Source organism: Camarhynchus parvulus, chromosome 2, assembly GCF_901933205.1.
Source record: "Camarhynchus parvulus chromosome 2, STF_HiC, whole genome shotgun sequence".
NCBI lineage: Eukaryota > Metazoa > Chordata > Aves > Passeriformes > Thraupidae > Camarhynchus > Camarhynchus parvulus.
In genome coordinates, this window is record NC_044572.1 from 67392072 (window position 1) to 67408565 (window position 16494).

General features: G+C 40.9%; 1 protein-coding gene across 1 annotated transcript; it reads left to right on the forward strand.

Moving 5' to 3' along the window:
* The first annotated feature begins 2056 nt into the window (after positions 1-2056).
* Positions 2057-14049, forward strand: RPP40 (ribonuclease P/MRP subunit p40). Its single transcript, XM_030971372.1, has 8 exons — positions 2057-2236; positions 4167-4311; positions 5188-5256; positions 7191-7286; positions 8427-8552; positions 11775-11973; positions 12886-13020; positions 13753-14049. Exons 1-8 carry the CDS (start codon positions 2117-2119, stop codon positions 13949-13951), a joined length of 1089 nt encoding a protein of 362 aa, XP_030827232.1. The 5' UTR covers positions 2057-2116; the 3' UTR covers positions 13952-14049.
* The last annotated feature ends 2445 nt before the right edge of the window (positions 14050-16494 follow it).

Here is a 16494-nt window from a genome sequence, read left to right on the forward strand (position 1 = left end):
ATTGTGATAGCTTTACACCTTAAATTATTTAAAGTATTTAAAGTTTAAAAGGTTTTTTTTTACAATATAAAGAAATCCCATATCAAATTACTCATAAAACGGTAACAAAGACTATAAAAATGTCAGCATTAACAAACAATTAGTATATACACACAATTAGTATATACACAAAATGTCAGCATTAACAAACAATTAGTATATACACACATATATTAGTATATACTGTGTGTATACTAATTGTCTCATTTAAAGATAGGGAAATTCTGTATGTTACAACACAGACTACTGGACTTCTAAGTGGCTTTTTTTAATGTAGTTCAGTGTCTTCAGGGAGTTCTCTAAAACACACATACCTTATAATAGGACAGCCAATATCTATAACTAAGGGTGGGTTAAAATTAATTGCCTGACACATGAACCAAACTGACTGAACAGTGATGTAAATCCCTCTGTGCTCCACTGTGCTGCACTGAACTACACTCCTGCCAGAATCCATAAAATACTGACTTAACACTGAATATGCAACCGTGAATCTTGACTCTCTTGACCCTTCCCCAACATATTTTTTCCTCAATTCTCTTCCCACGCATTCGTATCCCCAGCAGAAAGCATAAATTGTATTAGCATAGAGAAGCTCATAAAACATCCCAACATACCCCACAAAAACAGCCCCTCCGCCAAAAAAAAATCAAATCAAACCCTCCACATACTGCTTTGAATGTAGCTGAATTTTCCTGCCTGACTCTCTGGGGTTATTGATCAGAGGCTTGAACTTTTCACCCCTTTAGTAGCTCAGGCTTTCTGTGCTGACCACCGCAGTGCGAGGCTCGTCTGCCCGCAAAGGCTCCCGCTCGCGGCCGTGATAACAACTGATATTAATCATATCACTCCTTCCCCATTAACGCCTGCGTGCTCAGAAGGCTACTGTGATTACACAGCCTTTTTTTGATTCGCAATAATCCAATCAATCTGATTTATACGGGCAGTGCAGCATCCAGCCCGCCCCCAGGGCTGAGTTAAGGGGCCGGTGAGCGCCCGAGGCTCGGCTTCACCTCGGTGCGGGGCACAAAGCTCCGGGCTCGGAGCAGCAGCAGCGGTGTCCCGGTGTCCCTGCGGCACACGGGCACTAGGAAAGCTTATGCCCTGAAACAAGGGGGGCTGAGTCAGCCCAACGAGCCAGAAGGGTTGCACTAGCGACTGTGCTGGCTACAGAAGCGGCAACTACCCAGAAAGTTGCTCGGTGCCATTTTAAATTAAATCGGAAACCACGAAGCCAGGGGACCAGCAAAAGAAACGCTACAGGAAGGCAGAAAAGCCGGAATTTTGTGCATGCTTTGTGTGCGATATACACGGTACAGAAGGAGCGGTGAGGCAGCACAGCACACCCGAGGCAGGGTCGGGCTCCACGGCTCCTGCGCGGTGCCGGCTCGCCCGAGCAGAGCGTCCCGAGAGGGGGCCCGGCAGTGCAGCCCCCCGTGCCTGGCCCAGCCTGCTGGGCTGCTCGGGAGGCAGGGAACGGTTGGGTTGGAAGGGACAGCAAAGCTCATCCAGCTCCATTCCCTCTACACACCTTCCACTACTGAGGTTGCTCAAGTCTCTGTCCAACCTGGCTTTGAACACTTCCAGGGATGGGGCATCCACAGTTTCTCTGGGCAACCTGTTCCAGTGTCTCACCACCCTCTTAGTACAGAATTTAATCTTAATATCTAATCTAACCCTACGCTCTTTCCGTTTGAAGCCATTGCCCCTTGTCCTGTCATTCCAGGCTCTTGGAAAAGGTCCCTTTCCAGCTCCCCCCGGGCACTGAACCACCGCCGTGCTTAGACCACCGCGCACTCAGCGGATGCACAGCCAGCCCCTGCGGGGTCCGTGTCCGATCCGTGCCGGGGCTGCTCAGAGCCCGCAGGGACCGAGAGCCCCGAGCGGCCACCGGCGCTGCGCAGGGCATCGGAGACAGCGACGACAGCGGCATCGCAACCACCACAGCGGAAGTGGCTGCGCCGCCGGTGCCGGCGGACGTGACCTCACGGCACGGCCCCTTCCCGGCCCTCCTCGCCGCGTGTGGCAGCTCCCGGCCGGCGGCAGACGAGGAGGAGGAAGGCGGGCGGGATCCGGGATGCTGCCGGCGCAGCTCGGGCGCGCGCCGCGGCACCTGCTGGTGTGCGAGCGCGGCCACGCGCGCCACCCGCGCTCGCGGCACGCGGCGCACGTGCGGGACCACGCCTACAGCTGCCGCGTGAGTGGCGCGAGCGCGGGGCCCGGGCTTCGGCGGGACCCCCTCAGGAGGGAAGGGAAGGGAAGGGGAGGGAAGGATCGGAGCTGCCCACGCCGTCCGTCCCGGGCGTTCTGCCTGTCGGCCGCTCCAGGGCAGCGTTGCCGCTGCCGCGCTCGCGCCAGGCTCGGTGTTCTGTGGGGGCTCCTCCGTCCTTGCCCGCGCGCCTCATTTTTGGGAAGGGGGAAAAAAAAAGAAGGCAAATTAGTCCCTCTGTGTTTGTGGTCCCGCGCAGCATGGGGGAAACAAACTCTTTCCTTCCTCCAGGAGCGAAGGAGCGGGCGGGCAGGAGAAGCAGAAGGATGAGCCGCTGGCAGAGGCGATGGTGCCGATTTTAGGAGCTCTCTAAACACAGGCGCAGGGTCCAGTTTAGAAAGGAGACATCGTTTATTCCGGCAGGGCTCAAGGCGGAGGTTTCCACAAGTCAGGCACACCACCTATCAAAACTTTTCACTGTTTATACATTTTAGCAAACAAAGGAATTAGTGTTCATTGGCTACAAGTTACATAGTTCTCTTATTAATTAGTATTCTGTCTTCTGTTGGTTAATGAGTCTCCCATGCTAATTAATCCGCATGTTCAGTCTTTCTCTGCTTAGGAGTCTCGGGGTTTCTGTGGTCGGTGGTCCGTGTTCTCCACCTGCTGGAATTGCCTTTTATCCTCTCAGAGCTGATTCAGCAGGGCTGCTGGGTTTATTAAGTTTCTTACTTATTTTGTGAGTTCTGCCAAATGTCTTTGTGGCCTGTAAATTCTGTGTTCTCTCTGCCCGCTGTCAGTGGTACATCCTTCTCCCCAAGCTTTATTAAGCTCACCCTAGGTCTGAGATCGCTGAAACATGTCCAGCCCTAAATGTTAACAAAGAGACCTGGACTTCACTTAAAGCTTGTTAGCTGTACCCTTGTTTCATGGATTAAATCTCCTTTCTTGTTGATTAGGCTTGAAAGTGTACAAAGGCCAAACATCAAAGAACATCCTTCCTTAAGAAAATGTGTAGGTATTCCACATTTTGCAGCAATCAGGCAGGACCCTGTCTCATAAACCCCTTCTCATACCCTGTAACTCTCTGGGCTAATTGTTAGCTGTTTCTGACTTCTGAGACATTTTTAGCAGCTAATCAGAAACTTTCTACCGGTGTGGAAGGCAGCTCGTTTGTCAGTCCTTATTTCTCTTGAACACATGTGCCCAGGGACATACACACCTGTTCTCCAAGAGTTTTGGGAAAGAAGTTTTTTGGGGAGTGAAAGGGGGAGCAAGGAGACTTTGTGCTGCCTGAGAAGCTTCGTACTTGCCCATGTATTACTTGCTGGATATTACCTTGTTTTCCCTGGAATGCCAGACTTCAGGGTTTTCTTGGTCTATGGAAAATGTATGGGGAAGGTTTTAAGCAAAAGGTAAAATGAAGATTTTACTTTGGTCTTTGCTTTTCCACTAAGATTTCAGAAATGCTTAGCCTACATTTTTAGTTAAAGCTGCTTCAACAAGTACTCCAGCAAGGGCTGTCCTTGTGTCCCAGTGCAACACCAAGCTGAAATGTGTTATGATGTGAAATGAGATCTTCTGTTAACTCATGCTGTGTAAGATCATGTCTTTCCATAATACATCAAATGCTATTGTATAGTAAAAAAAAAGGGGGAAAACCCCCCACAAAACAAAAAAAACAACACCCAAATGGCCAAATAATGTATTTAGTGTACCTAGAGACTATGAAACTTGATACATTTTGAAGACAGTAGCCCGATATTACTTTTTTTCCATCTCATTTTAACATAATATACTGATACATCTTTGAAAAGTAGAGGTTTTCTTTTGTATTTCTTGTTGTTTTGTCTAGTTGGGATTTTTCTTCAGAACAGGTTTTAGGATAGGATTTACATTACAAATATGTTCCTAATAGGTGTCTTTTTTGATCCTGGAATGTGGCGTGCTACCTGAAGTGCTGAAAAGCACAATTGCAGATATTGGAGAGTACTACCTGGTGAGGAATTTACCCATTCATGAATTGGTCGCTCATGAATTCATTGATGCTTTTGTGAAGAAAGGTAAGGAGGAAATCAGAACAGAACAAATGCAGTCATAATGTACTTTTTTTATAGCAAAATTTTCAATAGTCTTATTAGTATTTATTCTGAAAAGTGTTTTAAAGGAAGGAAAGGAAAAGTACTAAGCAAATTCTGCATTTATTTGTTTATATGCTTTTTTCTGCTTTGTCATGTGTGACGTTTGTTTACACCCGCTAGGTCCAAAACTCGTGTGATTCTTGTAAATTTCTTTCTATTCCACCTCAATTCTGAAAGCCAGCTATCAAGAGGGCTTCCATGTATTCTCACACCTGTTTTTTCTACATTTCACTTTTATGCAGATTCTTGTAGAAGTCTTCCTTCTCCCTTTTTTTGTTCCTTCTTACTTCAACACAGAGCTGTGCAGATCTGTGTTCCACAGCAGGCAAGAGAAAAATATGAATATGCTTCCTTATTTTTTATATTTCACTAAGAGAACTGTGGCAGCTCATCCTTACCCAGTAAGAGCAAAGAGGATGCAAAGAAAGATACAACCTCTGCCCAGCCATCTTGTCTTTGTGTGAACTGGTAATAAAAATATGTCTGGGAAAAAATTGGGTTTTCTATTTGATGACTGGGGAGAGTCACAGGTCACAAAAGGAAAGAAAATGTTTTCATGTTGGGACATATTATTAACATTATCCCTATTATAGGTCCTTTAAAATATTGCCAGAATAGGGTTTATAAAAATAATAACAATGCCATTTTGCTTGAGAAGGTGGAAGAAAGTTGATGAAAACACGAGAGTGATTCAGATGGTGTTTGTCATGTTTGGTTGTCTTGCAATGACTTGTTTACCTTGTCATGTCTGTCTTTACAGACTGTGTAATCTCATTTTTTTCTGCTTTACTGTTAAAGGTTCATGCTACGCACTGACCTATAAGACAAAAATTGATCAAGATAATGCTGCAGCTCTGCTACCAAATGGTATGGGGGATTGATTTTGGTTTCAGTAGTACACGTCAGTTGTGGTCTGAGATGTTTCTAGTCGTTTTTTTTTATTTGGAATGATGTAAACTGGAAAATAATGCTTACTGTACTTGCCAACTTTGTTAGAAATATATGTGAATTGGAAAAAATACTAATTTTAGGTCTTTTTTTTTCATTCATGATGTTAAATTATTTGTTTCATCTGAAGGAAGTTAAAAAACAAGAATGAGCTTCGCTTATGTATAGTCAGATTGTCAATGCTTCAACCATAATTGCAATTGCTACGTAATTGCTTTGCAATCTTTACGAAGATTGCAATCTTTGTAAAAACATTGCATTTCAACTTCGTGTTTCCTGCTGGTCTTTAAGACAGAATTTATACCAAAAAGGAAAGTTATCAGCACTGCTTAGGAGTACTTATAAGATTTAAAGCGTTTATTCTCATGAGACCCCACCTTGGGTACTTCATTCAACTCTGGATCCCCAGCACAGGAAGGACACGGACCTGCTGGAACAAGTCCAGAGGAGGTCACAAAGATGCTTACAGAGCTGGATCACCTCTCCTATGAATACAGGCTGAGAGAGCTTGTTTAGCCTGGAGAAGAGAAGGCTCTGGGGAGAATCAGAGCACTTGCCTGTACCTAAAGGGAAGAGAACCACAGAGGAAATTTTTCACGGGTCATGTAGTAGTAGGATGTGGGGGAATGGATTCAAACTGGAGGAGGGAAGGAAGGTTTAGACTGGATATTAGGAAAAAAGTTCTTACTGTGAGGGTGGTGAGGCCCTGGAACAGGTTACTCATAAAGTTGTGGTGTTCCATCCCTGGAAGTGTTCAAGACCAGATTGTATGGGGCTTTGAGCAACCTGGAAGGTGTGTTTGCCCACGGTAGAGGGGATGGAATTGGATGATCTTTACTGTCTCTTCTAACCCAAACTGATTCTGTGAGGATTCTGTGATTCCCTGAGAACTATGTAATATGTTAAAAGTCTATTTCAATTGCATCACGGTTTTATGAGAAGACGTCATAAAATGTCCCACATCTCAGGTGAGAAAATGAAGCTATTTTGAGCTTCAATTACATTGTCTCATTTCTGTTTAACAGTATATAAGATATAATAGAATACAAACTGGTCTATCTGCCCTCCAACCTGAGAAGCTGTAATATGACAGGTGCCCATGAGGGCATGAGTAAATTCAGATTGTCCAGAATAATTCTTTTATATGTCTGTTAGCACAGTCCTGGCAAAATGGATACTTGATAGCGATGAAGTTTGCGTGATACAAATGTTACAAGCTGTGTCTTTGCAGCCTTACTTGTTTGTGTTCTGTGCTGTGCTGTTACTTGTGCAGTGGAACCCAAGGACTGTGTTGGAGAGCGAGCTCTTGTGTGAAGCTCTGTACCAAGCAGCAGCAGCCAGATCTAGTTTATGAGCACAGAAGCAGAATGTATCAGCTCCTCGCTAGCAGGCGTAGTTTACTCAGTGTGAGTAGTCCCACTGGACTTGGAGGAACTGCTTTTGTTTATTTAGTTGAGCAGTGCATGTTGAACATGAATGTTTACTAAATCAGGCCCTTGTGCAATGTAGTGCTCAGCTAATGACACAGCAAGTGCTAGAGGATGAGTGGATGAAAGATGGAGACAATGAACTCAGTAGTACAGTAAAAAAGCTATGACTATCTCAGGAATAATATTATGCTTTTCTTACTCTAGTTCACAAAACCTCTTTGATAAAAAAAGAAAAATTGAATTATAACCTTTTTTTTTTTAAGGATTAATCTGGTAATCTATTTAACTAGAACTAAGGAGTCTGCATTACATTAGTAATACCATTGATCCAAAGCTAACGTTGTAAAAGGTGTACAGTTCTCAAAAGACTTCAAAGGGAACCAAGTAGACAATTATTTCTATTAAAATTTGGTTTTTTTATAGGTAAACTAATTCTGTCAGTGGATAAGGATACCTATGAGGAACTTGGACTGCAAGGTCGCCCTTCTCGGTACTCAGGCAAAAAAGTCATGCGATATAGTAAGTATTTAGATAAACAGGGCTTATTTAAGAAGCAACTTGTTGGCTGTTGAAACTTCCCTTTCACTACAATTAGTTGTTGTCTAGATTGTAATTTTCCAGATGCAGATACAAGGACTGCCTGAAGAGAGAAAGTACTCTTTCTCCAAGTAATAAAGCAGCTTTAAGGAGACAGATACATCACCTTTTCAGTACTCTATAAAATTTTTAATTTCAAGGGTTCTCATTGTGCTGTTTCTTCTGGAGTGATGTAGTACTTAAGAATTTTTGCATACTCTGCATGGTGTCTATACCTTCTGATTTAAGTTAGAAAATTTTAAACTGATTAAGGAGGTGTTTAAAATGTGTACACTGTACAAAATCAGTGAAAAGCCTCAGCCAAGGCTGCATGCTTGAAAGGCAGAATTGTTCTACGTTTCACACATCTAAAATGGTAATCTCTATATACCAAGTACTTGAAAAACATAATTTTTTAACAGCTGCAGAGGAGACATCTTGAGTGTGAATTTTATTAATTTGTCTTTTTAGGAAATAAAAAAACCCAAACATGAATACTGTGCCATCTCAAATGTATTGGAACTTGCAGCAGTTGATAGGTATAGTTACATAAAAACTTTAGAAGGGGAAACTTGTCATCTCTAGTAAGTATTTTGGCAAAATGGTACATCATTTTACTATTCTGATCAATAAAATATATAATGAAATTTCCATTTGAAAAATAAATATAATTTATGCATGGGACAATTCACCTAGGAAAAAACCAACCTATTGAAAAAGTGTCATTCTGTATACATGACTTTTGTTGTTAGAAATTGTAGGGGTTTTTTTACAGCTAATAGCTTGCCTGCTTAGCAAGATATTTTTAAGGCACTGTTCAGGGACTTCTGTCAGTGCCATTTCAAGAGGAATCTGTCCCTCTAGTCACGAGGAAGCAGTTCCAGATTATATCAAAATAAGGACTGCAGGAGGTGAATATCTATTTACGTAATGGGGAGTCATATTTGCATAATCAAATACTTTGTAAAGATTCTGCAAATGTAAAGAGGAAGTTTAATGGCCTTTGCTTTCTTTGTGCTCTTCTAATTTAATAATAAATTGTATTTTAATTGGTTACCAGTAGCTATTGTGTATTCTCTGCAGTTATCACTATTGACTTGACTGATGCTGGCTTTCACCCTGAGAGCAAGAAACATAACAGAGTGCTTTGGGCCTTGAAAGAAAAGAAACCTTTAGAATTTGACTTCCTACTGGCTTGGTATAATACAGGTAAATAAGAACCAAAAGCAAAACTAAAATGCAACTGACATGAAGTCCAAATATTTTTAGTTTACTGTTTTTTTTTTTTCCTAGTGATTGTACAAATGCATTTTCAGTGGAGGGAAAAGTTAGATTAAAATGTGTATGGGTGGGATTTTTTGTTTGTTTTGTTTATTTGTTTGGGGTGGGGAGGGTGTTACTTCCTGTGCACAGAACATCTCAGTTCAGGAGCACAACAGTGATTCATAGGAGATACATAAGTTGCTTCATTTCCTTTCTCTGTGTTGCCCAGGCTTTCTGGCAAAACTTTGCCTATGTGATGGTGCTGCCTCTTCTTTATAAATCTGTGACATACATAACCATTATCAATACTCTTTTTTTGGTTTGTATCTTTTTTATTAATACACATAAGTTATGTATCTAGTTACATACTTAGGATGGGGAACTCTGATTTCCTCAGTAGTTAGAGCACATGTACAGATTCCCTGTTTACATCATGTGCCATGCACCCAAATACACAGAGTGCTGTTTGATCACTTTATTCTCAAGCTTGTTTGAGATTGGAGCCAAGTAAAAGGTTGCTATAAGAAATTGTACTGTTTCAAAAATCTTCTACTATTTGTTTATCTACTGTTTTCTAATTACACTATTTTTTCTTCTCGACTCAAGTATTTTTCCTCCTCTGAGGGAAATTTTTTTAAGTCCCCAGTTGTTTGTATTACCTCAGAACAGGCTGTATGTAGGGATATGTAGCATTTACATAAAACTGATGAAAACTGCAAGTGTCATGGTTTTCTTCATCACAGATGTGTAGCTTTTGATATTGTTTTGCTTTGAGTCTCCACACTGGGGAGAAAGGATATTAGAAATGTTCCTGAGAATGCTTTCCCATCTCCTCTTTGTATTGTTCATTTTTCCTAGCTCTTTAAAGCCAAGTCTGAGAAGAGTTAACTCATCTGAGAAACAGAAGCTGTTTACAATCTCCTTTAGGAGTGTCCCATGTTTCGCTTTATTTCTTCATGCTTCCCCTCCCCCATTCTAAGTACTAATCATATGACAAGGATGCTTCCTTGTTTGTCATACAGAAATTGTTTAAAGGCTTGCAATTCCCGTCCTTGTAATCTTCACGAAAGAGTCACAGTGAAGGCTGTTGCTACCATAAATGGTGACATAAATCCAACTGAGGTGGCAGATCTTCACGCTCAGCTTGCTTGGATTTATTGACCCCGGACAGAGAGCAAAATGCCTCTAGGGCCACTATTTTTCATATGTTTGCTGCTGCCTGTGCTAACAGCATTCAGGAAGAATAGCAATTTTTTTTTCCCCTTACTTTCTTACATCCCCAAAACAGGTCAGGTCAATCATTTCCTAAATATGGAGTTAAATCTGAATGCCTTTCTGTGCAAGAATCTTGTACTCATAACAGACAAAAGACTATTAGTTCCTTAGTACTGACAAAAATAAAACTTTTATAGGTTTTTATTAATAGATATGAGACATTGTGTAGATTCTGCTGGAAGGGAAAAAGTGGGCTGTGTTTTGTCAAGAGAATCTATGTCCTCTGTGAATGTTCTGCTTTCAACCTTCCTGCTGATATCTGGTGATTCTTGCTATGGCCAGTACGGCAGGATTTTTGGTTTTCATACCCAGTTTTCCCACATTGTGGGTTTGGCACCAAGAACAGGAAAAGGGAATATAGAGCACCTCATGTCTTTAATGAGAGAGGCAATACAATCTTTTTTCTATTACCGTAATTTCTATCACAATTTTACATGTTTATTGGATGAAATTCAATGGCCTCTGGAAAGCTTTGATGGTGTGCCTGGTTGCTGTTAACATAGAAAGCTGTGCTGTAGCTAGAGGAATTGTTCTGTTAGGGTCTGACTGTAGTCTTTGAGATTTCCTGCATTTAGGGCTGTAGCTGAGGCTCCCATATGCAGCAGACATGTAAAATGTATGCTGCTCTGCATTTTACTAGGAATTCTAGGGCAAAATTATACATTATTTCAACCTTTTAGGCTAACAAGTGCTAATAGAATGTAAGGAAGATCATCTCTTCTGGCACTCCTCAGACTTACATATATCTTTATAAAAACGCTAAATTAAGAAGAATTCAGTGACTATCTTTGTCACTGTGTCCTTTGGAACAGCCTTTTCTGAAGAATGAGTAAAAAAAAATTGAGCTTAACTCTCCTTTTCCTACTCCCCCAAATGATTGTCCTTGATGATGTAAATATGGCTGCTGGACTTTAGGCAGTCCTTATTTTCTGATAGGAAATTTTAGATATAGTATTCCACAGTGAGCTCTACCCTATCCCTCAATTTCTGCTGTTTACACATGCCTTTTCTGTGGTATCTAGATGTTGCTCTGCACTTTAGACTTTTCATGAGTAAGGCATTATTTCTTGGTTTCGTAGACACCCATTGTTACTTCTTGAAAACAGCGCATATTATCTGGAATTTGAAATTTAGGAGAATTTGTTCCATGTCAATTACCTTCCTGCTTCAAAAGCAAGTTGGTAATATCTCTGAATTTAAAATATGCCAGCTTAGGTTAGTTTTTTAGTCTAGGTGCTTGCTGTTTTGGATCTCTTGCTAGTGCTTTCCCACAAGGCCGTCAAGATACATTTAATTCTTACAGCCGTACTGCATTGGAGCGGTATCAGGGAGAGGGGAGCAGGGGTGAATTTATTCTTCTAGTAAAGCAATGTTGGTGATGTATTTTGATTTCTTTACCCTCTCCTCTTTCTTCTCTCTTCAGTCCTTATGCTCCAGATTATTCTGGAATTTCTCTTGACATCATTGATAAATCTGTTCTTAAACCTCTAATCACATGTTCACTTTTACATTATTCAGGGAAAATGCTGTTCTGAGACAACGTTCCTGCTCCATTTTATCTGTTCCTTTTCAAGAACACTCTGAGTTCATCTTTTTAACAAGCTCATTTTATTACTCACGCAGTTAATTCTGCTTGAATTTTCTATTGGCAAATCTACACTTCGTAGTGAGATAGCAAATTTACTGAGCTGTGTTAAGTTGCTGAATCTTGCACTAACTTTTATTTCCAAGAAGATAAGGAAGCTGAAGATTCTAAGGATCTGGCATGGATTGAAAGCACACAAGCAGTTTCACACTGCATTTTTTTTTGTTTATATACAAATGTTTCATGTATTCACTGCTTCTTTTGTTTAGTAGTTTCATAACAGCTGTTTGTGGTACTGTGTTGTTAAGGTGCAGAGGGATCAACATTGATGTCATACTTTTCAAAAAACCAAATACAGGCCCTGAAGCCAAAAATAACATTCAGCACCTTAAGAGACTTGCAGTGTCCAGTGTTACAAAGTAATGATCTACAAGGAAAACCGGAGGAGTCCTGCAGTACAGAGGAGCTCTTTGAATGGCTGGGTGCTGTCTTGAATCAAGTTAGCTTGTAAGTACTTGAATTTGTTTGATCTTTAAAATGTTTTAAGTAAGGAAAACCACAATTTATTTTAAGAAATAGTCGAATAAAAATTAAGACAGACACTGTTTTATAAGTGAGAGTCTTTTATGTAGTTAAATGCTTATGTAAGTCTTGAATGATATCTGTGTTTTTAGGGGTACCCATACATACTGGATTGGGCTGGAATAGAGTTAATTTTCTTCACAGTGACTGGTGTGGTGCCGTGCTTTGGATCTGTGACTAAGAGTGTTGGTAACAGGGGATGTTTTAGCTCTTGATGGGTAGGGCTTGCTCAGTCTGAATGCCTCTTTCTCTCTCTCCTATGGCCCTGCCAGTAAGGAGGCTGGGGGTGGGCAGAAGGCTGGGAGAGAAGCCAGCCAGGACAGCAGACCCCAGCTGAACAGAGGGATATCCTACACCATAGGATATGGTGACATGCTCAACAGCAAAAGCTGGGGCAAGGATGGGTGGGAAATGCTCTGAATTCCAGTATTTGTCTTCCCAAGTCAGTTAGAAGCCCTGCCTTCCTGGAGATGGCTGCACATCTGCTTGCCCATGGGAAGTAGTAAATGAATTCCTTTGCATGGTTTGCTTTTGTGTGGAACTTTTCCTCTGCTTATTAAATTGTCTTTATCTCAACCCATGCATTTTCTCCCATCACCCTTTTGGTTCCCAGTGGGAGTGGGTGAGGGAGCAGCTGTGTGGTGTTTCGATGCTTTCAGGGTTAACCCACACCACCATGAGATCTTTTGTATTGATTGTTTGGTCATTAATTACTTTGCTTTAATTCAGATGATATACATAGATCCTGCTTGTTTGTTATAAGTTCTGATTACTAAGACATCCTATAGAATATTTAAAGCATATTTATTTCAGTTACTTCATTGTTTTTTCTTCCAGAGACAACAAATCCTCTAGCTTCTTATCAACCTATTGCTGCCCCGAGCCCAACACAGTGGTGGAAAAAGCTTTTTTGTGCACAATCACAGGCTTTATAATTCCTGAGAAGATTATTCAGTTATTGGAACAGCTGTGGTAAGGACTGACAGAAACACATTACTAGAGCACTTGTACTCAAACACTTTTCGTTTTAAAACACTTTTAAATACTTTTCTGTTAGAAATAAATAGCAAAATACATAAATGTAGACTTTTGTTTTAATTAGGAAATTAACTGGAAGCTTGACATCAGTATAAAATGGAAAAGACAATTTTGAATGCCTTAAATTTGAAGAAGCCATGTAGTCATGGCTACATTGGTTTTTATCTGAATTTCTAAGAAACTGGCTGTATGGTATTCCTACATTTTTAAAATGCAGAGTAGATAGTATCTGGCTTTGATTATTCATAATCTATTTCCTCTCTGGTGGTAAAAGTATTTGTGTCAAGCATAGCCTTAGACTACTTTACTTCCTCCAATGTCTTTTTTCTTCCTTGATAGCAATTGTTTTCATTAAATTTTCAATTTTCTGAAAGACAGTGCATGCTGTAGGAAAGTCAGAACTTCTACTTTACAACTTAGAACTTTTTCTAATTGCTACAACTTGCAGATTTGCCATGTATAAAACTATGATAGGAGTCAATCTTACTTTGTTCCCTAATATATTCTGAATATTTTCTTTCATGTTTATTTATTATGGACTAAACTTTTTAACTGTTAATAATTTTTCACTGAAGTGTGTCTTTGATTGTTTTACCTTATACTGTAGACTTGAATGTGCTGCCTATTCCATTATAATCACTGATTATCTTGTCTTCTTGCCTGCAGTTGCTATTTTGGTGAACCAAAACTGGCACATTGGCTGACCTTAACTGTGCATGGCTTTGCAGACAGCCCTGTTTCCTGGAGAGAAAGTGAACATGGTTTCCACAAAGGAGGAGAGAACTTGTACAACTTTGTCATTTTTAGAAATCTGGACTACTGGCTTCACATGGCTGTAGGAGCTCATGATGATTGTCCTCCATAAAGTTATGTCCACAGAAGTTGTTCTTTAATAATCCCTTGTTACTGACAGAAAACTAATAAAATATTTTTTGTACAGGTAGTTATGTAACAGATTAAGTACTAAGAGTCTGATAATATTTTTGTTATTTGTCACCAATGGAAGGAATGATTTTTGTTTCTTCACCGTTACACAACGCCTTCTGAAAAACTTCACAAAACTTCACAGCTTTTAGGAAAAGTTAAGTTTTTTCTCAGGAATCCTCTTTTCCAGGAGCAAATTTAGAATTTGAAAGTTAGCTTTACAGACTGCTAGCTAAAATATTTGTCAGGAAAGCTCATTTTGGGTTTAAGTGTTTTATTTCTTTACATTAAAGATCTGCAAAACCTTCATATCCCTGTTAAAGGTATTTCAGCCTACATGCTAGCAAAAAACCCAAAGGGGTGGATGTGTTCTCCTTGATTTGGTAGGGGGTAGGAGAATAAAGGTGAGGAGAAGGTGTGTGGCACTGGGAGGAGCACCCATTAAACATGGAAAAAGTGAAAGCTTACTGACCTGCCCGCCTGATTATGCAGATCACAGTTGATTATCAGAAGTATGTTTCTGACAGTGAGGCAAAAGTCTGCTGCTTCCTTTCTTAACTGACCTACACACAGGCACACTCACAAACAAAATCTCTACTTTCAAAGGGAGGGTGTGGTTCTTGCTTCCAGGCCAACCCATGGAGCTGCGACGTTATTGTAGACACGTTTCTGGGAAGGAAGCTGTGGATGTGCCCTCACACAATCCACTTGATGTGAAGCAGGTTTCATTGACAGTAAGCAGTCATGCTGAGAGCATAGGCAGCTATAAAGAATCCACACTACTCCTGTTGAAATCCATGGAAAGGTGGGTGGTGGTTTGGGGAAGGTGGGATTTGGGGTTTGTTTGAGGAGTGGGTATGTATCATTAAAATACCAATGCAGTGCTAAAATTGAAGTTGTTCACTTGATGGAATGAGAGATTGGTACTGGAAACTGGGGAAAAGCTGTAGTGGAAATGTCAGGGTGAGTGGCGCAGAAAAGCAGAAAGACTGTGGGAAGCAGCTAAGCTCTACTTTTATCTGTTTATTGTTTCTCTCAGTGAGGAGAATCATGCTGGATGATTTACCAGGTGGTGTTTTTCTAGCACACCCATCCACTACCCATAACCCTCTTTTGCTCAAGCTCTGCTATATGTCCTACAAACACAAATCCAAAGAATCAGCACTTTTCTAAATCATGACGTTACTTCTCAAAATTGTGCTGCCATGAGATGTTTCTAGTAGGCTGCCAGGAGCAGAAATTACATGTACAGACATAGACTCACACAATCACAAACTGAATAGACAATGGTACAAGAGTCTGGGAAAATTCTTGCCTTGGCACATGACTAGGGAATACTTAACATGGTTGTTTCATTAGTGTGCATCAGTGTGAAGGGCTTGAGTGTTGACTGAAGTCTGCTTTTGAAAGTGTCTGTTGAGGCATAATGGACTTACTTCTTGTTACTAGTTTCTTTTATGTATCTTCCTTTTTCCTCTTGACCAGAAGTTTTTACTTGAGCCTTCCTGGAAGTTATACCTGTAGCAAAAATTCTAATACAAAATTAAAAATCCTAAACTTTTATGAAAAATTGAAGTTTGTAGCTTCAGAGCTACTAACTGCAGGCCCTGTGAATGTGATCATCTTTCTACCAGATTCTAGTAAAACCTTTTCCTCAACAGTGTACATGGACATAAAACCAAGTGTAATATATTCTGCTTGAGGGGGAAAAAAGCCCACCCAGAAGAATCTTCTGTGGGTGATTTTGCTTCCCATAGTGGTTCCAGAAGCAGCTGTGGGACTTAACTCTGAAGTGGCAGCAGTAGGACCAGGTGAAGTGATTTTTCTAATGGTTGCATGAGCAGGTTGGGCTCCTTGGTGGAGAAGGAGCTGTAGAAGTGCTGGTGGGTGCACAGCAATTGCCTCAGTGAGGCCATTCTGGAAGGCAAGTTGAGAAAAAGGATTTCCGCTCCCAGTTCTCTTCAGCATGCGAGTATTGAGGTTTTCTTTTTATTTTTTTTTTTTTTTGTGGATGTCTAGGGAAATCTCAGGAGACTGGTCAGTAGTTACCTTCACCTCCTGTGTACACAGGCCATGGACTGCAAGCATTTCTCAAAGCTCAGTGTTGTGATGGCTGTGCTGCATCCTACAGTCTGCAGTTGTCTGTTGATGGTGGCTTTTCCAGCTAGGGAAGGGATTAAAATACTGTCTATGAATCCTGTAACTTGAGGTGCTGGGTTGTTTCTAGCTTTCTCCTGTTTTCTTTTAACAGGTGTATAGTAAAATTGAGAAACCTTGTGCTGCTTAATAGGCACTGCAGTTGGTCTAATCTGAGGCTCCATGAGGTGATACTGTGCTAACCAGATCCATGCTTCCTAGCAAGGTCCAACGTTGCACTCACCTCTAAGGAGAGAGGCTTTCCTGTGCTTGCTGGATTTTGTAGTTGCAGAGAAGAAAAACTGGGGTGGAATTTATTCCTAGCTTACTTCAAAACAACAAAAAAAA